Raw genomic sequence first — 26,272 nt, forward strand, 5'->3', positions numbered from 1 at the left:
CATGCGTCCTCTCTGCCCATTTCTAAATAAACATTACATTTTCTTTTCCTTTGGTGTGGTCAATATTCCGGCTCTGTACCTCCTTCACACACTTTCCCACAGAATCGTAATTGCAACTGGCCCATTAATATCCATCTCCATGTGTACACTGCATCGAGGCCAAGGACAGGGTGAGAATATGGTCTGTACACCTCTATGGCCCAGGGACAGGCACTGTGAGAACCTCACAGAGCCTTCAGTCTCACTATGGACCTCTCGAGTATACCCGATCAAGAGCACCCATCCACACCCTCATCTCACCCAGAGGAGCGCGAGTTTTCAGAACGCGCCGTACAAGCCTCGTCGATTACACAAAAAACAAAGAGCTAGATGTATCAAAGGGTATTACCCATTCTGTCTCTACGGGAAAATGCTTTAGTACATATGGCCCAAAATTACAAAAACACCACAGGGAGAAGGGAACAATCCTATTAGATGGGAGCGCATGCTTGTAAAGATACACGCATGATTATACAGCCCAGAATGGGCCAGGTTTAACATCTGTACGTTAATACCGCCGGTGCTGACCACCGCCAGTGCCCACCTCACTTAAAGCCCTGCCTCCTGCACTTAATGCAGCCGCCTCCCCTCATTCACCCAACACATTCCCATTTATTTCCCTCACTGGGCATATTCTCTTCTGCTCACCCACTCAACACATGCTCCTCCTCCGTCTGCCAGAAGGTTCATCCTCTTTCCCGCACCCCATCCATCCCCCGCTTTTCCGTTTCTCTCAGCATATTCTCCTCTCCTGCAACACGATTTCAACTTCTACATGTTCCAGCGCCCTTTTCCTTCCTCTGACAAGATAGTCGCCCTTCTCCTTCACCAACATGTTCTTAACCCTCCACCAACAGGACTATGCCTCCTTCTTCTAACGTCTGCCGAAAGATGCCTCTCTCCCATCACCTTCGCTCCTCTCTCACCGAGTAGGGACCATCTTAGCTCCCTCCCTCAGTAACACCTGCTCTTCCAGATCAGCAACACTCAACACAATGCCATTTTCTCATCACATAATTATTTTCAACAACGTCCTCCTCTTCCTTAAGCGATCAGACTTAGGCCAGACTCCTATTCTCCCTCAAATAACATCAAACACACAAAAGGTGATAGGGAGGAATGCTTGCAAGAACTCCAACCACTGGCAGTCACTTGGTGTGGCATTTCAACTCATTGTTCTTTTGCCCACCATGCCACCTCAGATCAGTGCCAGCCATATGCAAGTCTTGGTCCTGCTCCAACAGGAACAGTCCTGCCCAAACTGGCAATCCAACTCCCTCAAATAACATCTTTTTCTTTAAACCATCCACACCTTCCTTTTCTCCTGGGTCCAGTGACGACCTCCAGTTTCCCCGCTCTCACACACATTGTCCTGCCCTCCATCGTATGGTCAAAACCATCCCCCTCTTGGCTCAAGAATCTGTACACACTCCTGCTTATAGCATCACGATCTCACCTTTCCAACCAACAAGCTGTTTGGGTTGAATGTGCACTTTACAAAAACACTTTATGTTATGTTCACTCTCATTTGCCAGCTCTCAGTGTTAGGCTCCCTCAACAATGTTACTCTCTCCTTCACCCAATCACATCACACCCTTTCTCTTCACACAGCCACAAATTCATGCACTATATTAACAACAATGTATTACATTGTGGTGCAATGCAAGCATTCCATGACCTTCATCTCAATCCACTTATACATCAAGCAAGCGTATCTTTCCCTCCCACAACCACTCCCAACCTCTTCTCTTCCCTCCATATAACTTAACCCCCTCTCCTTACCCAAAAAATGTTCTCCTCTCTCAATGATCTCCTTCACTTTCTGCTCCCTACGCTCCAAACTCCATTCCTATATCCTGCAAATACAATCTCCTCTCCCCGCTGACCACAGGCTCTTCGACTTATTCCCATAAACACTCCTCGGTCTACCTTTAGTACCTAACACACATCATCACTTCACCCTCACCCTGGCCTCTTCCAACCATTCCTCCTTTTTCTGCTCTGTAAAACCACATTCTCCACTCCTCACAACACCTAACCTGGTTGCATCAGTTTATTTTGCTCATATGTTCTTATAGTCTCAGCTGAACGCAGTATGCCCCTTTCTGGCATGGCTGGGAGAAGTCGCGGCAAGGAAGGTTTAAGGACAGCATGGGTGAGATATGCTTAGCCATGAATGATATAAGGGCTGGTGTGAATAATGAAAACAAGACCTACACATGAGCATGTTGAGATCCCATGAAATCCCCATCTGTGTCTGCCACTCCAGGGATGTTCATGCCGCCCCAGAGATAAATAGTCCATCCAGCTGCACGCATAAAACCCTCCAAAGACATTTTCTTACCTTACGGTGCAGCATCTGGGACTGCGGACCCCCATTTCCTTCAATCTCATATCGGACCTTGTTAAAGAGCGCAACTCCATACTGCTCCTCGTAGACCTTCGAGAATTCCCCCAGTACCTTCCCAGTGCACTCTGAAAGAGATCAGACCAAGAAAAAACATATTAGCAGAAGGCATACCTTTCCTTGAAATAAGAACAAGCGTAGGATACAGCATAGGACAGGCACAATAAATATACTATCCACACCAACTACAAACAGCCAACGGTGTTAGAAAACACATCCTTTACATCATGACAGATATTCCCTCCATAAGTAGCTCAAACTATGTTTATACCAGGGGAGCCAGAAACGTTTACCTATACCATCTCTTTTATCATGAGAGGCATCACATCGGCACCTGTTCATATATGACCAGGAATGATAATTAATTCTTAGTAGCTATCCAGGCAGGGCTCTCCAGATGCGTCTTGGATACTCAGGATTATAATTTCAATCAATCAATCGATCATGGCATTTGTAAAGCGCACTACATACCCGTGAGGGTCTGAAGGCGCCGGGGGAGGGGAGAGGGGGGGGGGGAGGGAAGCTGCTACTGTTCGAAGAGCCAGGTCTTGAGGAGTCTTCTGAAGGTCAGAAGGTCTTCGGTCTGCCGCAGGCGAATGGGGAGGGTGTTCCATGTCTTGGCGGCGAGGTGGGAGAATGATCTGCCGCCGCCGGTCACTCTTCGGATGCAGGGGACGGTGGCGAGGGCGCGGTCTGCAGAGCAGAGCTGGCGGGTGGGGGAGTGTAGAGGCTGAGTCGGCTGTTGAGGTACGGTGGTCCGGTGTTGTGGAGTGTCTTGTGTGCGTGGGTGAGGAGTTTAAAGATTATCCTCTTGTTGACAGGGAGCCAGAGCAGGATTCTCAGGTGGGGAGGGATGTGGCTGCGGCGAGGGATGTCAAGGATCAGGCATGCAGAGGAGTTCTGGATGCGTTTCAGGAGTTTGGCCGGGGATCCTGTGTAGAGTGCGTTTCTGTAGTCCACTCTACTGCTGACTAGGACCTGGGTGACTGCCCTTCTTGTTTCGGTGGGGATCCACTTGAAGATCCTGCAAATTTGCCACCTTCTCATAGTTCACAACAAAAGTGATCAGTTAAGTAATGGTATTTGTACACGCACATTAAATCATAAGAACTTCAGATCCTTTGTATTGTAATAATTGCATACTTAATATTTGATAAAGTTCTCACCAATGTATTTAAAATATGCAATAAGTTCCTTTTTTGAGAAACTCTACTATTTTATATAAAAAAATAGAAAGGAAAAAGAAGGACACACAAATCACATTAGTATGCACGTGTCTGCTCCACTGTCTGCTCCACATGAACCTGCCACAACTCCCACCCCACCCGCACAATTGCTTCCTTCGTCATGTCACATGCAACCTGTTCCCCAAGACTCTTCGTTTTATATATTGCATACATGTATACACTGTTTTGCTTCTTCCCAGTAGAATCATTAGTTCACATAATCAGATTCGGAGTGGTCTATTATTCGGAAGCTCTAACTTAACTAGCATCTCAGCCCGTTCAGCAATGTCCTCAGTCCATCTTTCGTCCCTCCTTGTCGGTTTCAGGTGGTATTCATCCACCACCGCTCATTCAATCAAAGCCTTCTTCCAAGCTTCGGGTCTTGGAGCCCTGTCAGACACCCAACGGATGTCAATCTGACTCCTGGCTAGTACCGTTCCCAGCTCCGCCATTCTAAGATATGTAGTGATTCCCAATGCCAATATGAACTCCGTGTAGCGCGAATGTCAGAAGCCATCAGCAGCAGCATACTGAAGAGAAGCGGACTAGGACCTAAGCGGGCTTCCAGGCCAGCACAATTACCTTCACAAACTCTAAAGTAAGATTATAAATCAACCGGAGAAAACCAGGGTCAGGCATTCAACACTTTAAACAACCAGATTGAGGCAACCTCATTGTGTAGTGGCCATTGTAAATAAAACCTTGCCATTCTTAGCCTCAATCACCAAGACAGTGTACATTCGTATCTACACCATGAGACGCCAGAAGTATGAGAAGTCCAGCAGTGCTCATGTCTACCTTTAAAAACGTGGCAAGGCCCAGCATTTACATAGTGCCCCCTGCTGGCAGCTTAGACTTCATTAACACATATAGGAAAGATACGGTAGATGTGCAAGCAGGACCTTGCATACTGTGGCCACCAATAGGGTAAGTTAAACACACATACCCACTTCTCCCCGTACAGCACAAGCAACAGCACTGCAAGTTTCCCTCCCTCACAGAACAGGTACAGCAGTTGTGCAGTCTGAACCAGCAAAGCAAGGGCACAAGCAGCACAATCAGCAACAGTTCAAGATTAAATCCACCGAGCAGGGACAAGACAACCAGCAGCACAATCACCTCTTATAAACTGAGATCATGGGTAATGTGGTAGGCAGCGAGTTAAGCTAAAACAGACACACACACACACACACACACACACACACCTGCCCCCGCACAGCACGAGTATCCTCATTGGTAGGTTCCCTCATACATCATGGCAGCAGCAGTGTAAGCCTCCCCAATATACAGTACAGTTACAACATGGCTGTAGCAGTGCAAGCGTCCCTCACATACAGACACATCACAGACAACGAATACATAGAGAAGAATCTAGAGCTGCCAAAAGTTAGTGAAGGGGCATTGGGAGGTGCAAGAACACACACAGGCTATATTGCATCTTCTTCTTGTGCTGCCTGCCCAGAGGTTGAACTGAGAGGGCTTCCTTTGGTTGGACCTGCTTAATTCTGCTGCTATGTTGTCTACGGGATGCCCAAGCGCTGCTCAGTTTTAGAGCGACCATCACAAAATAGTGCCGTTTGGACCTTCTGCCTTACTGCTTCTGCCTGCCTTAAACTAGAATGGGAAAGAGCCACATGGCTGGTTGCAAGGATGAAGTAGCTCCTCGTGCAAAAGGTCAAAGCATGGTCGTGCATCAAACAGGACCAGTGCTCCATGCTTACACAGATGCACATCATGGCATGATGTGCACTTGTTACAAGGAGGAACACATGTGATGGTTTGAATGACTTTTTCACCCCAGATCTTACTCTTCAAACACCAATGCAATGGCCTCCCCTTGCGCCCTGCTACATCAAAATTCAAAAGCTGGAAAAAGTCTACTAGCTGCCACAAAGGTTCTGATCTAGGATTGCAGAGAGACATCGCATACTTGAAAAATATCAAGAGGTTGAAAGAGCAGGGAATGTACAAAGCACAATTCAGCGGCAGAAAATTAAGATATGCTTTAACACAGGGAGCTTTGATGATGTTCCAAATGCGTGTCCAAACAGTGAAATTGGACCAAGAGTCACTTCAAAGCAGGGCACCACAATTGAAGGCTCCAAGGACCGCCAGATGAGTAGAGATCTGTTCCAGTGGGACTGCTACTTTCACAAAAGTCACTACTTTATATGCGAGCAAAATAAACACTTGACCTGATAAAAAGGCCTGGCCAGCAATTCCGATAGAAACACGTCAACACTCATCACAAAAGCACACTTTCAATGAGTTGGAAGAGAATTTCAATAATTTTTTAAGCACCACTTATTCCAACATCTGGCCTTCTGCACTCTCTTCACTTAGAGATGGGTTACATTTTTCTCATACAACCAGGTGGCCTTATAGGTCTCTAAATTTGCTTTGCACCATTTTGTGTACTTGTTGTAGCAGCCATTTTTTATACGTTTACAAAAGCGTGAATTTTTCCAATAGCAATATATTAGATATTGCTATTCTCTACAATAGGGATTTGTAAAGATTAAAAAAGAAAATTGTTGATAAAAATGCGATCTTTACCCCCTCCTTATGCGGATTGTCATGAAATATTTTTGTCACTCTTTATCTAAAAGTCCCAAACATGCCAGTAAAGTACTGGCAAGCAAGCAATATTAAGTACACTGACATCTCCTAGACCACCCCTGGGACACTCTGCAATTGAGTAGACCCACAACTCGCAAACTCAGACTTCAAACTGCATAACAAGGCAACGCCTGGAAACATAGGCACTACTGAACATTATGATATCTAAATAAATATATTACAAATGCATCATTCGCAGGTCCAATTAAATTACTGAATGTAAATTATACGTTTTATACAGTCTGACGCCATCCCCAGATAGAATGTTACCTAAAAGTGTCTCCAACCAAGATTAGTTTCGCCTGGCGGGATATCCTACCTTGGAATTCCTGTGGCCTTTCATTATGGCGTTTGCGAGGCGATGCCATCTGAGGAACCCTGGTACCAGTCACACTAGAACCCATGTTGGTAAATTTGGAATATTCCACATACAGATTCAACACATAAATGCTTTAAAAGAGGCAGCTGCAGCCCAGCAGATGCCCTTCCCAGAATATCTGAACTGGTGGACTAGGGCATCGGCTAGAGGCCGGAATGGCCTCTTTCAGGACATTCCTGCTCAGACCCATGAAACAGGAAGCCCCACCCTCAGGATTGTGGTGGCCAATGACCACGGTCACCGAGCTTTCAATCAGGGTGTAACACAGACCCCCACATCCCTCGCAGTGCGGGGGGGGGCAAGCTCCAGGGGGCCCCCTCAGCACTGCACTTAGGCCGGGGAGCTCCTGATAGAGTCCAGAGGGGGCCCTTCCACGTACCTTGCAGGGGGGCCCCCTCAATTATCGTTACGCCACTACCGAAAGCAACACCTCCTAGGTGAAAAATAACACAAAGGGTCAGTGAAGTCCATGGGAGGCGCAATTCCAGGAAGCAAACGCGGTTCATTACTATGTCTTATATTATGAGACATTGGCCACAGCATCTGTGACAATGACTAGAGGGACATTAAGAGGATAGGAACAGGCCAACCAGGAGACTGCCCGTCTTGCCCCCTGTAATCCAGCCCTGAAGCTTTTCCCATTCCTACTTTATCCCTGATTTTCTAGCTGAACCATATGTCTCATGTTTTAGTTTTATAGCCACAGCATTGCTTTATACAGATTTAGCACACCTCAAACTTTAATCAAGCCTATGCAGGGGGTCAATTAAAGCTTTTTGTATAACTTCAGCCCAGTCCTGGCCCAGCGAGCTCCTTGGGAGCCAGAGTTTGAAGACTGGCCACTGGGGGAGCCAAGAGAGTGGTGCCCACCAGAAACAGAAGACTCCAAACATAAGACCATTCAACTAAATCTTGCTGACAGAGCAACAAAGATGAGAACATGCCACCTAGGGATAAACATCTCAGTGGAGAGGCCCACCCCACTCATTCTAAGAGACCTCAAGACTATGTAGCTAGGTCATCAGGACTATTCAAAAGCAAAACTAAACTCACTCGAAAGAAAAGAAAACGAAACTGAATGAACTTTTTATGCCCAGCAAGGGACAATGCAAGACATACGAATATTGTTCACTAAAAAGCATCTCTCAACTTAATCCAAGTTGTAGTGACGCGGGGCGGGGGAGGGGTGGTGGAGTGGCGCTGCCAACATTCACTTTTAACATGAAAGCTTGATTCCAGCCCCCCTGCTACTCCACTGTTCTGCACTCCTAATTGTTTAAGCGGCATTTACAGCCTCGTCTAACCGTAGGTAGATTTTAGCAGTGGCAGCCGGCACAGCTCGCGGGTGGCGACGGGGGTGCAAAGGGCGGAGGGGCACAATGTTAAATTAAGTTTAAAAAAAACATACTTATCTTGCCGCCGGGTTCTGCCTCTCTCCTCCTGCTCTCCTTCTTGGACTCCAGGAAGCCCAGACAGGATCCCCTGAACAATCACAACGTTGCAATGCAGTGTTGTGATTGGTAAGCACCCAGGTTCCCCTAAGCAATCACCACACTACAATGCAGCGTTGTGATTGGTCTGAGCACTGTGGTTCGGCGCTCAGCCAGGGACTGGGATCAGTGGCATAACGACAATTGAGGGGGGCCCCCCTGCAAGGTACGTGGAGGGTCCCCGTCTGGACTTTATCAGGAGCTCTCCGGCTGAAGTGCAGTGCTGAGGGGGTCTCCCGCACTGCTGGGGCTGCAGAGGCCGGTGTTACGCCCCTGACTGGGATTGTGGACATGTGCTCCATGCAGGCTGTAATTCAGCCTCCATGGAGAACAGGGAAAGTACGTATGACTGTTTTGGGCGGCCCGAGAAGGCCGGCCAAATAGTCATTGCGCACTGAAGAGGGTGCTACCACTCCTCCCCTGCTCTGCAGCCCCGCCCCCTCACCCAAAGCTGCCGCAGCACAAGGGCAAAATAAATTGATAATAAAATTACGTTATCATTTTATTTTTTCCTTTTTTTACTGCTTCAAGGCAGTGGGGCGACGCTCCTCCGCCCTAGCGGAGGAGCTGCCACTGGATTTTAGGCTGCACACAGAATCTCTGCCTCGGGTGCAGCCTGTCATTCTTAAACATAATACCAAGTCCAGGAATGGCTGACATGAAATGGAGGAGAACGAGAGTCCCTCAAGGGAGGGAGGAGGCTTTTTTGTGAAAAATTGATTTTCTTGGTTGAAAAACCCTAAAAATGAAGTTAATTGAATGTTTTAACAACAATGCGAACAGGGATGGGCCGAAAGCTTAAGGCAACCCTGTATAATGTCGTAATACAAGTCCCTATATCACCAAGCAAGAACGCCACGCAAGTGTGAGCCTACTGCCAGATGTTTTTCAACTGGGGCTAAAGGATTTCTTTTACAGCACAATTTCCCATTTTTTTGGATATAATGCCACAGATTTTAAAGGCAATTCTCAAAAGAAATTCGGGAACTGTTCCAATACTTTACGTCTACTACAGGAACATTATTCCTTCGCTGCCACACACCATGTAAGTGTCTGTAGGAAAAGTAAATTTAGGAAAGCTGTAAGTCACTTGCTCAGAGCTCCTTCCAGGACTCTACAGGCTAGGGAGTGGACGCCCCTGTCTATCTAGTTCGAAAGGTGCCCTCTAGTCGTCAGCCTACTAGGGGTTTCTCCTTGGCATTGCGGGCAGTCTAAGGCAGAGAGTAGTGTCAGGGCATATTTTCCCTTATGAGGCTGAAGACAGCTAAGGTGGATCACGCCCTTTAATCCTTTTTATGGACAGTCTTGCATGCACTGAGGGCTCTTATGAGTCACCAAAAGCAAAGCTGGATTCAGTTCAAGACCCAGAGGGGCTGTGTATGGTAACTGTCCCTTTTTAGAACAGAACGTTTACTTAAACTTTTTTTTTAATTTAATATGATATTATTTATTGTCATGTGTCAGCATTTATTATTTTTAGACTCGGTAAATGGTAGAGCTCAGTTTTTATATATAGCATGTTCTGTTTTCAAAATAGACCTGGAGAGAGAGAGAAAGAGAGAGAGCGCGAGTAAGAGAGACAAAGAGAGCTATGTTTTTCTAGCAGGGCCAGATTTCAGCTGCCAAGGTTACCATGTCTCCCATAGAAGGCTTTTCCAAAGGAAAACCGGTTGCCTGCACCAAAATTTCACAATGAAATCAAAAACGGGCGAGCTACAAACACTGAAACTAAAAGAAACAATGGAATGCGCAATTTTAAAAAACACGCATTCGGGAAGAGAGAACTTTACTTAAGCATAAACGTAGCACCACTCTAAACTAAAAAAAAACCTATCAGACTGAGTCTCTTTTGAAGCATGCCAGGCAGCTCACTGTGCAGTCTGTACACTTTGTTCCATGGAAGAATCTGACCCACTTTTGGGAGGAGGTTGCGTGAGAATTTATTAGCAGAAATATAAAGTTAAATAAAAATTCATGAAGGGCCCAGCAGCCCTTCAGTGCCAGTGCTGGCACTAGAAATACACTCCATTTCAGGTAGCTGTACAAATGTGGTCTGGCTAAATACCAGATTCTTTTGTGGACGAATTTCAAGTGGGAGGATGGATGAAGTGGGCTGACCCATTGCTCCTTGCTGTATGCTGTGGTGGGCGAAACCAAAATGTGATTGGCACCTGAACAGACGAATGGATGAAGAGGGCTGAATAAAATCCCCTGTAAGTAGGTATGAAAGTATTTTTTATGATTTTTGGGGAAAACATGAGGCTGACGAAACAAGACAACCAAAGCTGAATCTAAGCCAGACCTAAAAATTTTTAACCCAAGCATAGCCAAGACTAACTACAAGATGGTCTAAAAGAATCAAAATATTGAAGTGTTTATTTGTTTAATTTATTGTTTTTTTTTCAATAGTGGGATGGTCAAGTGGGCGATGTCACTCTGCCTTACAATCATTGAAAGAAGTGTATTTCGAAGAACACTGCATTTAAGCATAAATATTTAGGGCATCTTAAATGGGAAGAAGGGCCCTAAGTTGCCACTGGGACTATATGCCAACATTTCTTAGCCACAGTCACAGTTTTCCTGCTCCCTTTACTTGGAGGCAAGGTCTTTTGGCTACTGGTTTCCTTCCTCATTTCCTCATGAGCAAGTGCCCAGTGGTCAACCCATAACTGCTTCCTTTCATCAGGGGTTAAGCTCCCTGTATTGGCCCATGTTTTCTGGGCTAGCGGCTGATGCGTCCTTAGGACCCTTGCCCTTTGTTTGGGCAGGTATTGCATGGACTCCCTGGCAGAGACGTTTAAAGGCAAGAGTAAAGTGGGCTCTGGCCCAAGGCCACAGTCTTTCGGTGGGTGGGTGGGTTGTTGCTGATAGAACCAGCTCTATTCTGCAGTGTCTTGTCCTGATGACATTGAATGATTCTTAAACAGATTGTTTTAAATACCACTTTGCCTTTACTTTATTTACATTTTGGGTGATTTGTGTGTCTACTACATTTTGTAGAGAAATGTTGTGTTTATGTTTCATGCAACATCCGTAAAATAGTTTTTTAGATCAAATCAAGACCTCACATATGAGAGTGGGAGAGTGTCAAGGAGATTATTTGCATTAATACTCATGAGCAGCTGCTGTGTTACAATATTGAAAACACACATCACTATCCCTGAATATTAGATGTAAACACGTTTAGAATTTGGACAAGTGTGTCTGTGCACGGTCAGTGATATTCGGCCTTTAAGGGCATGGAAGAGCTGAAATAAGATCATAAATTCCTTACAAGGACCCCAAAATATGCTTGCCCATGGCCCCCAAAATCCTTAAGACACCCCTCCTCACTGTGGCTAGGGCTTGGTCGTCACGTTCCAGGATCCTCCTCTTTTAGGCTGAGGCTGGTTTCCATCCTGATGCCCGAAGAGGCTTGTTTGTCGAAGACAAGTAGCGTCGTAGGAGACCAAGCAACTGGACGCAGCCCAGTTCACCGCAAGTCCAGCACTTTCCCAGCACAAGGACTGCCCTTGGAGGGATGGGGCCATCAGTACAGTCAGCCACATCCTCACCCAGTGACTCACTGGACATGCATCTCATGGAGAGGAACCCTGCCAACTCCCCGGATCACTCGTCATCCATAGAAATCTGTGCAATGATGGTAGAAGACAGGACAACCAGGGCTTGGGGGGACAAAACTGAGAATGAACTCCCTTCTAGACCCCGATACAGAGGGCGAGATAAGTGTAAGGAATGACGTCGAACCAGAGAGAAGCACTTTATGCAGATCATGGGAATTCGTAAACCGGGAGGTAAGTCATGGTGCGTAACTTAAAATACAGAATACCAAAGTTATTCTTGCGAGGCGGTTTTCCAATGTACCAAGGCTGCATAGCCTGGATTTCACTCCATGCCTCTTCCAACACCCTACTGTTCCTCTCTCTTTATCTCACACCTGCAGGTTTTTCCATCCATACTTTATCTTTACCCACAGTTTTCCTATCTTTCTCTTCCTCCTCGTTTCTCCCCTTTTCTGCTTTTCTCGTTCTGCTTTGGTTCAAAGTCTGATGATGAAACATGTCGTGGTCCCCAGTCGCGAGTGATGGCACAGACCACCCGCAACCTCTGGAACAAATGATTGACTGGTACCCAGCTCATCTGCAGGCCCCAACAGGTCCCTGCCTCATGAGCAGAGACTAGTGGCTAAGCTGCCGGCTGTTGTACTGCGACGCATGAGATTAATTTCAGTTTCCCCACTTGACCTTATTGTATTTAATTTCAACTTCCCTACTTGACCTTACTGTGTGACCCTGGGCGGATCCCATTCTCTCTGTGTGCCTTGCTCGGTTAGTTTATGTACAAATGGAAGTGCTTAGTAATGGGCTAAGCATCGGCTTCAAGAGCTATATTAAGTGCAGGGGGGACACTTCTAGAGAGCATTTCCTCTCTGCCCATGGAATGCTGGAGGCAGACAAAGGGTCGGGACATCCTCTGGGGGTTTCTGCACAGACAGGAAGCAGCTGCTGCGCTGAGAGAGTTAACGTCTGAGACGCCTTGTTCTCACAGGCCTTGGGTCGCAGTGCGTGGAATTAAGCCAGTCTTTGCTGCTTCTCGCCATCCAGGGAGGGATCGCAGCCAAGGGGAGCTGGAGAGACCCCTCGGCCACGTGGGAGAGGGGTGGCGGTCTAACAAAAGGGGCGGAGCTTCACGGGAGGGAATAGGAGCGGTCTAACCCATGAGCTGTCTCCCATCTTGCTCTTTAGGACAGGAAAATGTTAATATGAGGCGCGGTGGCTCTGAGCAGTGGGCATCCAGACAGTGAAGGGCAGCCATAGTACTAAACAAGTGGCATTTCAAGACACAGCAATGAAGAGGCATTCCAAGACAAAGGGGGCTGCCGCATAATTAAAGAATGGTGTAAGACTATAGGGGCTGACATTGCATTAAAGGAGGATAGCTCCAAGACAAAGGAGCTACCCCCATGTTACAGAAGGGTCATTCTAAGACAAAGGAGGCTGCCACATTATTAAAAAAAGGGTCATTCTAAAACAAAGGCGGCGGCCACAGTATTAAAGAAGGGTCATTCTAAAACAAAGGAGGCTGCCACATAATTAAAGATGGCTTTAGAACAAATGGGGCTGCCACGGTATTAAATAAGGGTCATTCTGAGATTTAAAAAAACCCAGAAAGGTTAACCAAAGTATTAAACAAAGGCCATTCTATTACAAAATGAGTGTTGCCACAGTAATAAAGAGGGGGTCACACAAAAGTGCGATGCCACAGCATTAAGGAAAGGACAGAATCATTCTAATTTCTAACACAAGGGGGGCGGGAGGCTACACAGTTAGGATTAAGTAGGGGATATTCTAGGGCAAAGATGCCTGCCACAGTATTAAAGAAGGTCCATCGAATTCAAAAAGGAGGCTGCTACAGTACTGAAGACGGGACAGGTTAGGACCATCCTAACACAAGAAGGTGGTGGGTGCCACAGGATCAGGAGTGGATATTCTAGGACAAAAAGGGAACTGGCACATTATAAACAAAGCCTCATTCTAACACAAGAGGTGATTGCAATGGAATTAAGGACATTTTTGTGACAAAATGGGGCTGCCACAGTATGACTAAAACAGTATTAGGGCTTTTTCGCTCTAATACGAGAGGTGCAGCCTTATTCAAACACAGAAGGGGCTGCCACACTGTTAATTAAAGATCATCCAATTAGGAGTGGGGGCTAACACTGCTTTAAGAGGGGGTAATTCTAACAAAAGAAGGAATTGGCCCAATAAAGAGGAAGTGACATTCAAAGAGAAAAGGGGGCTGCCACAGTATTAATAAAATGGCATTCAAAGAGAAGTGGGGTCTCCCACTGTATCCAGGATGTGGCATTCGAAGAGAAGTGGGGGCTCCCCCATATCAAGGATGTGGCATTCAAAGAGGAGCGGGGCTCCCACTGTATCAAGGATGTGGCATTCAAAGAGAAGTGGGGGCTCCCACTGTATCAGAAGTGACATTCAAAGAGAAAAGGGGGCTGCCACAGTATTAATAAAATGGCATTCAAAGAGAAGTGGGGGCTTCCACTGTATCAAGGATGTGGCATTCGAAGAGAAGTGGGGGCTCCCACTGTAACAGAAGTGGCATTCAAAGAGAAGTGGGGGCTCCCACTGTATCAGAAGTGGCATTCAAAGAGAGGTGGGGGTTCCCACTGTATCAGAAGCGGCATTCACACAGAAGTGGGGGCTCCCACTGTATCAGAAGTGGCATCCGAAGAGAAGTGGGGGCTCCCACTGTATCAGAAGTGGCATTCAAAGAGAAGAGAAGTGGGGGCTCCCATTGTATCAGAAGTGGCATTCAAAGAAAAGAGAAGTGAGGGCTCCCACTGAATCAGAAGTGGCATTCAAAGAGAAGTGGGGGCTCCCACTGTATCAGAAGTTGCATTCAAAGAGAAGAGAAGTGGGGGCTTCCACTGTATTAGAAGTGGCATTCAAAGCGAAGTGGGGGCTCCCACTGTATCAGAAGTTGCATTCAAAGAGAAGAGAAGTGGGGGCTTCCACTGTATCAGAAGTGGCATTCGAAGAGAAGTGGGGGCTCCCACTGTATCAGAAGTTGCATTCAAAGAGAAGAGAAGTGGGGGCTTCCACTGTATCAGAAGTGGCATTCGAAGAGAAGTGGGGGCTCCCACTGTATCAGAAGTGGCATCCGAAGAGAAGTGGGGGCTCCCACTGTATCAGAAGTTGCATTCAAAGAGAAGAGAATTGGGGGCTTCCACTGTATCAGAAGTGGCATTCGAAGAGAAGTGGGGGCTCCCACTGTATCAGAAGTGGCATCCAAAGAGAAGTGGGGGCTCCCACTGTATCAGAAGTGGCATTCAAAGAGAAGTGGGGGCTCCCACTGTATCAGAAGTGGCATTCGAAGAGAAGTGGGGGCTCCCACTGTATCAGAAGTTGCATTCAAAGAGAAGAGAAGTGGGGGCTCCCACTGTATCAGAAGTGGCATCCAAAGAGAAGTGGGGGCTCCCACTGTATCAGAAGTGGCATTCAAAGAGAAGTGGGGGCTCCCACTGTATCAGAAGTGGCATTCGAAGAGAAGTGGGGGCTCCCACTGTATCAGAAGTGGCATTCAAAGAGAGGTGGGGGTTCCCACTGTATCAGAAGCGGCATTCACACAGAAGTGGGGGCTCCCACTGTATCAGAAGTGGCATCCGAAGAGAAGTGGGGGCTCCCACTGTATCAAGGAAGGAGCAGCGTTCTAAAAGATGATAGGGAGCCACATGATTAACGAAGGAACATTCGAGCACAAGATGCGCTGCCACTGTATTAACAAGGGGCATTCGAACCACGGAGTGGGTGCCACAGTATTAACAAAGGGGTGTTTGAAAAAATGTTTGGGTTCCACAGTATTAACAAAGGGGCATTCAAACACAAGTGTGGGTGCTACAGTATTAGCGATGGGGTGTTCCAACACAGCATTAAAAGGGGGGGGGGCGCATGAACGCAGAAGCGGATGCCACAGTATGAACAAAGGGACGTTCGAACACAAGAGTGGGTTGCCACTGTATACAAAAATGGGCTTTCTAATATAAGAGTGGGTGCCACAGTATTAACAAGGGGTGTTCTAAAACAACAGAGTGAGCCATAGTATTTTTTGTTTAAGGAGTGAGTACCACAGGATTAAAAACGAAGCACTTCAACTGCATTAATTAAAATACTATGAAAGACAAACATGTTCAGCTACACTACCAAGGAGGGGTCATTCAAACACAAGACGGTGCTGTCACAGAAGGCACCTGGCTGGCACAAGGGGAGGCTGGCAAAAGCTTCAGACGGAGGGGGGGGGGGGGGAGCTCGGGAGACCCACTGCGGGAGCTGTTGCATTTATTAGGCACTTTAACGAAGGAACTGTGAAGATGTCGTAGGGGACGTATGGGGTAGGAGGTGTCACACAGAAAGGAGGCTGCACATTTCCCAGCCTGCCCCAATGCTTGGGAATGAGTATTCGTATTTTGGCAGAAGAGGCACGTGGCAAAGTTCCAGGTTCCAGTACCTCCGAGGCAGCGAAGAGGAGGGGGGAAGGGGGGGGAGGGGCAGGCTGCTTGAGCATGAAAAGTCTCACGCTCCTTGCCCCGACCCCACCACTACCCTTGAACAAGGAGCTATGCAGCGACCGCTGCTCTGGGCCCCAAACATTCGGAGGCCTCGGTACCTCCCTCTCCAGAACTCTGCATTTAGAGCTGCTTTGTTATGTTATATCGTGTTCAGCTAATAGCACTGACTGAGCTCAAACGGCCCCCAACGGTGTCCTGCCACTGGGCTGAAAGTGTCCCGTCAAAACTGTGAAAAGTTGCACCAATTAGAAAAGACACCTTTCAAGCAGCTTTCTGAACCTAAAAGGATCAGTATTTTGTGCTCCTGACCATAGCATGCTGACCCCAGGAACTTACATTTCCATTACTCAGTATTAACATCCTCTTCTAGGAGATGCGGACCCCAAACATTCCGACATCCCTGGACCTACCCTAACACCACTCAGCAGTTACACCCAGTAGAGGCTGCAGATCCCAGCATTGCTTCAAATGCCCCAGAACCTGTCTGTACAATATGCTGCATTTACAACCATTTGGAACTCCCAGGTTGCACAGGATTGCCTCTCAAATAAGAAGTAACCCTTTCCTTACCTGTTCTTGAACCATACAGTAATAGGGACGGCTGTCGCACCGAGGACATCACACACAACTGACAGCCTAGTGTCTGCAGTGTTGCTGGAGTTTCACTTGGAGTCCTGGAGCCATGTTCTCGATGGACAATTGACTTTCTCACATGAACCTTAATGGTCCCCTGAACACAAACACGGCCAAACTTAACTTATCGCCAGCCTTATTCAAAGAAGGATGATTGTAGTGATCCAGGCAGAAAGAAGGTTGCCATCTGGTATGATCAGGAGCTGTATTTGATAGCCAGTAAGCGTGCGCCACACAGAGCCTGTAATCATTCACCCCACTCCAAATCTATGCATTCGCGACCACCAATCACGAGACGTGCTCAGCTCTCTATGAATGGGAAGACGCGTCACCAATGGTCTCTGCTTCTCCTTCAGCATCACTGGGACCTCCATAGCCGAATCTCAAGGAGGTATGTTTGACCTGAGCCTGGACGTGGTCATGGAAGACCTGCCTTCCTGGACACCCGCTTTTACAAGATAGCACAGAAAGGGAGACATCGAGTGACCAGTTTAGAGACAAAGATTGAGGATTTCATGACAGGCCAGTACCCCAGAAAGGCAAAAGGGACTGGAGAAAATTCAGTAATGTTTCAGACAACACACGGTTTTGATTATTGTTTCTCATCATTCGTTCTCCTCTGGGTCCTAATTCTCCCCCTTTATTATTGCCTAACTTTTCTTTCTTCAGTTTCTCATACTTACAATTTACTTTCTTTTTCACATGCCTGGTTCTTCTTTCTGTTTCTTTCTCCGAGTTTAAATTGCAATAATTGCTGCCGCACAACTTCTTTATAGCGAGGCTCACCCGATTTTTTTTATTTTTTATTATTTTATCTAGCGCATATGGCGGCTGCACGACTTTCGAACTGCTCAGCCCTTGTAGCCGGGAGTGGACTGTCACCGCACCCCTGAAGGCGGCAGGCTCAGTGCACCCACCAGCGCTTCTTGCCTGTTGGTGAAGTTTACTGGGCCAAGTGTTTACTTTTACAGAGTCTCGGCAGAGGTGGTGAGGTCTTTCCTCTGCCAGCAAGGAGGACTTTTTCTATTCCCTGTGCGAGGATGAGGTGCTGGCCTAGAAAAGTTCTGCACACAGACCTGCTTTTTTAATGCAGATACAATCGCCGGGAAAGGGACAAGGTCTGCTGCTAAACCCTACAGGATTTCCTGGCAGTAATTGCGCCTTCTCTTTTACTGCCAGTCTTGCTTCTCGTAAGCAAGGACTAGGAGTACAAAGTGCTTGTTTATGCACCGCTTGCAGGTTTTCAAAACACATAAATAAAAGGCATTGTTATTTACAATGCCAATAGCTGAAACTCTCGCAAAGGCGAGACCGATTGTATTGCAAATGCATGTTCCTATATCTCGTCTCCGACACTCCTGTACTGGTCGTAGACCTTGCTTTTATTTCCATGTCGACTCTGCCCCTCCTTATTGTGGTACACATCTTTCTTCTGTATCTTGTCTGTTCCTCCCCTATTTTGGACGATCTTTTCCAATACCTTGACTCTTTGTCTCTTTCTTCTGTATCTTGTCCCTGCCCCATCTCTTGGGTCATATTATAATCCTTCCTCTAGTTCTTTTTTTTTTAAAACCTTCTTTTTAATTAAACAATAGTCAGCATTCATAAACATGATCATAATTTTACATTGGGTTACGTACGTTTTCAATGGCATACACATACTATTATGCAAAAACATGTTGTTTTATTAAAGGTCCCTTTAGAGTTCAACAGTCCAAGTCACTCAGCCCCTGCGCCCTCCCCACCTAACTAATCAATACCCCTCTGAATCCCCTGTAATCTTCCCATCGCTGCAGACTCGCCCATTTCTTGGGGCACCCCCTGCTTTCATAAATTGTCCTTTCTGCGGCACAGCACCAGTCCAAGTCTTTTTTCCACTGGGAGACTTTAGGCGGTTGAATTGCTCCCACACCTCTGCAATATTCCTGTTAGCAGCCATTGCCGCCACCTGTAGCCAGGTTCTTTGATAATTGGGCTAATTCAATTCCCAGATACACACAATATATGCCATCTGCCATCCAGGGGGGCTTCCTGCTCCAACACGTCTGACATAATCCGGACCACTTTCGGCCAGTATGTCTGTATGATCCCACAGGATATGTAAAAACGTACCCTTCTGAGTACTCCCCCCCCCACCCCTCAGACACTCCTCGGTTAAGATGCGTCCTAATTTAAACATAAGTGTGCTGGTGTAGTAGTCACCTATGCAGGATCCACAGTTGGACCAATCTGAAGGTTTGCCCAGATTGCCACCTCTCTGGGACTCTGTAGTGCCTCTACCCCATCATCATCCTCTAATAGTCCCACATCGGACTCCCACGCCTCTCGCACCTTGATTAATAAATCTGATGAGTTGTTTACAATTTTTTTATATGTACAGGACAATGCCTTCTCCGGAATTGGGTCCAACAATACTATACTCGGGGATATGATCCCCATCCTTAAAATAACTGCCCAGCGCATGCTTCAATTGCAGATATTTATAGTGTTCCGTGGGTGCCATTTAGAATTCTGACTGCAGCTCTGCAAACGACAACACAGCCTGTCTCCGCCTCACATCCCCTAAACGAACAATGTCTATTAGTTTCCATTTCGCGAAGCCCTGTAGTCGAACCACCTCCCGGAGCATCTCACTGGTCCTCAAAGGAGTCTGCTCCGTCAGCTGTCCCGCCCAGCCCAGGAATCGAGAAGCCCAAGTCCATGTCGTCTGTACTAATTGAGTATGTGGGGGCATACCGTACTGTCTCTCCCGAACATATAGTGCCCGCAGGTAGCCGTCTGCCCCCATCGCCCAGTGATCGACTCTATATGCTGGATCGTTCCTATCTGCAAAGACCCAGTCATTTATCACCATACGTTGTGAGGCCCAATAGTACTTTTGAATGTCTGGAATGGCTAGCCCTCCCACGTACACCCCTTTCTGCAGTTTGGCCAGTGCTATCCGTGCTCCCCCCCCCCCCTCCCCCCTCCCCCCCTCTACAGCAATGTTCTCAACTCACTGTCTACTTTCCTAAAGAAGTTTTCTGGTATTTGACAGGGGGTATTTTGTATTCTTCCTCTAGTTCTTGACTCTATGCCATCCTCTCTTATTTCTTCTTCTCCATCTGTTTCCAATATCGAAATACATTGCATTGTGTTGCAACATTTGTATAATAGTGCCTACTACTGCTATGTGGGGCGTGAAGCGCTTGCCTACATGGGAAATTATAAAGATCTATTGCTGTTTTTAATTCGTGGTTTCTCTTTTAATGCATCACGTGTCGGTTATTAATTTGTCTCTAATTACTTGCTTAGAACACACCAATATAACAGGTCACAGACCCATTCTACGCACATGGTATAAAGTTCAGTTTAGTTTATTTAAACCAGCAAATGGGATTCCCTGAAACATGCCATCATTAATGTGGGATCTGCCAACCCCGGGTACAAATGCTCCCAGAGTTGATGATTTGCTGGAATCAGTCTGTAACCTGCTGCTCTCTCTTCTGCCACATTTCAAGGAGACAGCAGCAACCCCTGGCGCAGAAAGGAAGCACCCCAGACAGGACTCGGAGGGCGGGCACAGTAAGGGTTTATTGGCCAATAAACGGTCTGTATTATCAATGGCCTTTGATGTCATCGGGAATCTTCTGATGATGGGTTCGCCTGGGTGCCTGGCAGGTATTCAAAGAGAGGGCACAATGGGTCTGAGGTCGAAGGTCATGCAAAGTGACTCTGGACAATGAGGAGAATGAGGCAGTGGGCCCCCACTCATACATAAACAGGGAAGGGAGTGGGGGCTATCAGCTGACTGTAAGGAAAGAGAGCGAGAGGAAGGGGTGCCATGTTTGTAGTCCTCGGCTTCCTTTTGAGAAATAATATTTCCCCAGCGGTCCAATTGATTCAAACTAAGACTATAAATCCCAGAAAGCATTGGTTTGTGAAGTGAAAAAACACTAGAAATACAAAATGGCGTCTGTAGACATAGAAGGATCTGGCAACCCTAGGACAGAATACTGCTGCAGAGGCGGCCTTCACACTAAAGTATCGCTGATTCCAACAATACGAATATTTACAAGAATGTCCTATGACCAAAGTATCTGTGACAAGGAGTCCAGGAGAGCGACATCTTAGACTTTGACAAAATGTTAACGATTGTACCTGTAAATATCATCATCTAAAGTTGTGAAATTCCATTAAAATGAAAGGCACACTGTGACCCAGGCAGGAAGACTTACACTCAATGAGTGCCCCTTGCGGCCTAGAATGCCTGGGTGGCACGGAAGAGGGCTACCAGGCTAGTAAGTGCCCATGTACTGAGCGCACCACAAATACAGGTTGCCCGCAGCATTGTTACATTTGAGAGAAGCAGAGACCTTGGCACAGACATGCTGTTTCTAGAGTGGAGATTGATGTCTCAGAACAGAGACAGTGAAAGAGATGGAAAGCCATAAGTGCCCCATTCTTCTCCTTACAAACTCAGTGCCCTGGGTGTCTATTCAAAAGGAATAACATTTCTAGAAGTCTGCATATAATCACATAGTGGGTTCAACGGAGTGAGAATTTGCACGGGTGCCGGCAAAATTGTATTTTGCCTTCTGGAGTACTCCCTATTCATTGCAAAATGCCATTTTTTAGGCCTTTTGCAGTAGAGCGGTGCCAGGACTAGGTGGCACCGTAAGGCTGCTGCCATACCTCGCCTTATGGAACCATGGGTCTGAGGAAGCTGCGATCAAAGATTGCAAGATGGCCCAGTGGCCTTCTGTAATCTGCACGTCACAAGTTTGAATCCTAGCTCGGCCTACTCAGCTTTTTGTCTTTTAGGAGTTGATCGATTAATTGGGCAATAGCATTGAAGACTCATAGAACCAGGTAACAGCAGAAGCGTAGTATGAAAAGCAATATAAAAATAAGTTATCATTGAGAATTTGCTCTACTTTTGTTTAATTTTTCTTGATGTTTAATTATAACTTTATAAACCAATGAACACAATACATTCTAATTATATCTCTTTGCCAATTTGACCAAACCATAGTCATGTACTCGTACAGGTGTGATGTCACAAATACTGCCCAGAGCTCAAGCAGGGGGTATTTACCGACAAAATGCCCAATGGCCATAAAACCCAGGAGCAGGGACCATGTTACATACGTTGCACCAGGGGCCCAACAGAAGTGTGCCCCCGGCCAAGGGAGTATTACAGAAGGGGTGGTAGACACTTTTGCAGCCCCTTCATTAAAATGGATACCACCAGCGCTATCTTAAGAGGGCGCTCCTGTGCTTTCGTGGGGTTATGGGTCCGTGCAATAGAGGGAAACACTTTGTCTCTGTGCCCATCCACAGCGTCAAGTAAGCTATCAGGAGGCGCACGTAGTGTGCACCACAAAGTGGGGCGAAAGGGGGTCTCCATTGACCCCACCAGATATCACTCTGAAGACAGGTGCTGTCACTGACTGCACCCGCATGCAGGGAGTGCTGGCCCGATGCCACCTGCACTACGTAACATATAGAGAAGCGGCGGCTTCAAACAGCAGTTTAGCCTTTCACAAATGTGCTACCACCAGAGCAGGCGTGAGCTCACGGCTGCTCTGTTGGCAGTGCATTATATGCAAGGCTCATGAAATTATGTGATTTCGCGGCCATGGCTTTTTACCCGCAAAAATATGGATTTGCTGCATTTACCACATAATCCATAATCTGCAGACTTTGACAAAAATATATTGTTTTCATCTCAAACCGGTCAAAAGTTTCTACAAAATTTGGAAATGTATTTGTGCACAGTGGAAGGCCTTGCGGCAAGGTTAACTGGTCAGTTTTCAGAAGTTCCTTTCTGTATTTGGTGGTTAAACTGGTATTAATTAGGTGGAATATTTGCTCATGCAGTTTTACTATGCGTAAAAATGTAAATATAATGAAGTAAGGCTATCAAACAATGTGCTGCATTGTATAGTTGCATTTTCTTGCCGCATAATTCAGTCAACCCTGCTTCATACCTTGGTGCTTCCCTGCTGCATAATTCTAGTAGCCCTGATTGTATTTACTAGGGTGCACTGCCTCGGTTTGCACCCAGCACACCCTGCTAAAGGTGCACCGTAATGCACAGAGGGACAGTGCGCCCTATAAATAATACAGCCCCTTGTCAGGTTCTGCCTGCACTGTGAGAAACGGAACCGGTTCTTCAAACTTTCATTAATGCGCTGCCCGCAGGCAAGCCACCCTGAGGGCAGTGCATTGTATGCAATGGGGTGCACTGCCCTGGTTGCACCTGCATACCTTGTTAAAGGTGTACCATGGTGCAACGAGGGAACCTTCACTTCAACTAGCTGTGCACTGCCCTCCCATCTCCATGCAGTTTACAATCTCCCAGCAGCACCCACTTGCATCACACTGCTCCTCATACCTTCCTGTTCCCCACCAGAATGTGCACTGTTGCTTTATCCTCCTAATGGGCCTCAAAAAACAACAAACAAGGTTCTGTAAACCATCCTCCACTTTGATTAAAAAATAGCCAGGGTGCACATGAACTGGCAGACAGCTTCCAAAAACAAAACACAGCCTTTCTAAACAAGGTACGATTGTTTCCAAGGTCCAAGGCATCCCTAGGCTACTCAGGGAGCAGAATTATGTTGAAGTCTTGGAATTATACAGAATAATGCACTCCAAAGTATGCCATTTCAAAGACATAATAAATCAGCACTGGTGTATTTCAGAATAAGCGGGCAGCATTATCGCCTGACTTAAATAAAATAACAAGTTCTAAATGTCGTTTGAAAAAATATTGTTCTGCTGTCTCCTGATTCTAGACCCAGATGTCCTTGTTGACTCGAAGTGTCCTTTTAAACTACATCTGGAGAACATTATATCACATATCATTCACACAGTGGCGTAACGAAACTTGAGGGGGCCCCCTGCAAAGTACATGGAGCCCCCCCCCCAGTCAGGAGCTCTCAGGTGCCGCCTGTGTACAGTGCTCGAAGGGGTCCACTGGAGCTCAGACCCCTCACCCGCACCACAGAGGCTGCAGGGGCTAATGCTGCCACTGCATTCACAATCAGGGCAGGACTAAGAACCAAAACTGGCCCGGATACTCTGCTCGGCCATCCCTCAGGAGGGGGGCATGCAACTTTGCGGTTTGCTAGGGCCGGTTTCGGCAGATTTTGATACAGGGGACCATGCAATACAGGCCTCAATAACAAAACACCCCCTCAGGGGCCCAAAACCGAACCCCCACCCTGGTGGCCAACCGGGGAAACGCCCGGTGCCCTCTACGGCCAGTCTGGCCATGTTCGCAATGTGGCACAACCAGGGCCAGACTTTCCTCTGACAGCCCTAGGCAAAGCTAAATTTAGCACCCCCTTCTGATCATCTTCCTCCAGCCCTTTCCCATTTGCTCCTCCCATTCGTGATCCTAGCGTGGGCCCTTTTGTGCTCATAGGTCAGGCCCTGGCGGAATATATCAGAGCAATGAAAAGCCTGTGAACACACATTTGCGCCCTGTTCCTTTCACCTGTTCAGTTGCTAAACTGGAGGTGAGTCTATGTGAAGGGGTAAAGGAAGAGGAAACATAAACAAAACAAGATTTTATAGCCACATAGGAGATAATGAGCTTAACCCACGACATAGAATAAAAGCAGTAGTTATGGCAGCTCTGGAGGTCAGCTACGTGTGTGCCCCTCTAACTCTAGGTGCAGCGGGCATCAAAAGCCAGCCCTGGGCACAACCCAGCAGAACAAATGCAGACCTGCCAACTCACATGGTGCCGCTGTGGGGCACTCAATATTGGCTGCCTTCACACGGTCACTGGGTGAGGCGCCGTTTTCACACGGTGGCAGGGAAAACAAGCTGAATACCACTGTAAACAGTGGATTTAAAGCTCGTTTTTGGAGGCTTTGAACGATATCGATTAAGGGGTGTGCAGAACACCCCAGGACATCGTTACCAGCTTCAGCAAGTTTCTTTACTTTGTGCCTTTTTTAGGGGGCGGAGAGGGTCTGGGGGTGTGGCAAGGCCAAGAGGGTCTCCGAGGTGCTTCTAGGCTGGACGCCGGCCCCTCCAAGGACCCTCCTCACACAGTCATTTTTTTTGTTTTAGTTGGCAGGTATGTAAATGCTGTGGTCAGCCACCATCGTCTATTGTCACAGGTTAACCTGTAGCATTAACGTCAATTCACAGAAATGAAAGCGAAAGTGACATCATGCATCCTTTGGGCCCTCCAGCCCCAATGAAACCACAGGATTGGTCCACTGACATCAGATGATTGGCTCATTGTAGCTCTCAACCTCTTCTCTTCTTCCTAGTTGCTGCTGAGGTGGAAAAGGCATTATGCGGAGTGAAAATTACAGAAAATAGACAAGGCCGTTTAAGCTTCGGAGACAGTCACTCTGGCTGCATTTATTAACCCTGAGACCAGGGTTAGGATGGGCAGTGCCAGTGGTTACCTCTAATTGATATATTTGGCCTTCCAGGATCTCACCCCTCTTTTCCGTGAGCCAGACCACTTCCATAGTGTTTCTAAGGAGATGCCAAGCTTTGCTCACACCTTCCTTGTGACAGAAAGGAAGCTGTCTAGGAAACTGAAGTGACATGACAGACACCAGCGGCAGTGTCCCTGGCTAGGATACCGCTCTGCCTGATCACAAGATGTCCGATCACATGAGGTCCGGTGGTCCTCCATCCAGATGTACCGGGTATGGGAACATTGGGCCGCATACTAATGGCCATAAAAGGCATCCAGTAAACTGAAAGGCAGATAGAACAGTGTTTAAAGACACAAACACACTCCATCCTATGCCTGACACCCTCCTACTGCACGATGGGAGCTTGTAGGGTACCCCCTGTATAGCAGCAAACTCCCATGCTTCAGGAACCCCCAACCTGCTACCCATGACCCACCTCCAATGACCCACTCAAACCCATTTACCATGTGCTCTAAGCAAGTGGTTAACGGGCGCGGAAAAGGGCCTTTTATTAGATATGTAATCGGGATCCACAATTAGGTCTTTAGCCAATAAAACCGTGTCTTCAAAATATTCCCCATTCCAAGCAGAATAGCTCATAATATGATGGTACAGGGGAGGATTTCCAGTCTTGAGTTAGTAATTCCAGTCCTAGTAACTCATGCGCTGTCTTCCCCCCCACATCCCTCAACCACCCGACTAGTACTCTGGCCCCAGATCATGACACCACGGAATATCCAAGTGACTTATTCATTTAGAGTTCTGTATACCACTACAATTCACTGCGGTCGCCTCGGAGCGCCATGTGTCATTGCAATGATACTGGGACCATTGACGTAGCGAGAACGCCACCTAATCGAAGGAAGGACAATGGTCTTCCCGGCTCTCATTGGGCAGTACAAGACAGAAATAACAGGAAATCACTGGGCCCCTCAGATCCCTGGGCCCTGGTACCAGTGCA

The 26,272-nt window shown here is 47.1% G+C and overlaps 2 protein-coding genes across 2 annotated transcripts in view; both read right to left on the minus strand.

The window, feature by feature from the left end:
* LOC146868592 (uncharacterized) overlaps positions 1-26,272 on the minus strand; it is an 895,771-nt gene that overhangs the window by 556,343 nt on the left and 313,156 nt on the right. The gene's annotated exons all lie outside the window — the stretch shown is intronic.
* The window catches only part of LOC146868595 (protein Niban 2-like), a 299,178-nt gene that overhangs the window by 158,298 nt on the left and 114,608 nt on the right, over positions 1-26,272 (minus strand). Inside the window, exon 2 of the mRNA XM_085611743.1 lies at positions 2,384-2,514. Within this exon, the coding sequence (XP_085467869.1) occupies positions 2,384-2,514 (131 nt within the window). The remainder of the gene's footprint in view (positions 1-2,383; positions 2,515-26,272) is intronic.

The sequence above is a fragment of the Triturus cristatus genome, chromosome 1_2 (assembly GCF_964204655.1).
Source record: "Triturus cristatus chromosome 1_2, aTriCri1.1, whole genome shotgun sequence".
Classification (NCBI taxonomy): Eukaryota; Metazoa; Chordata; class Amphibia; order Caudata; family Salamandridae; genus Triturus; species Triturus cristatus.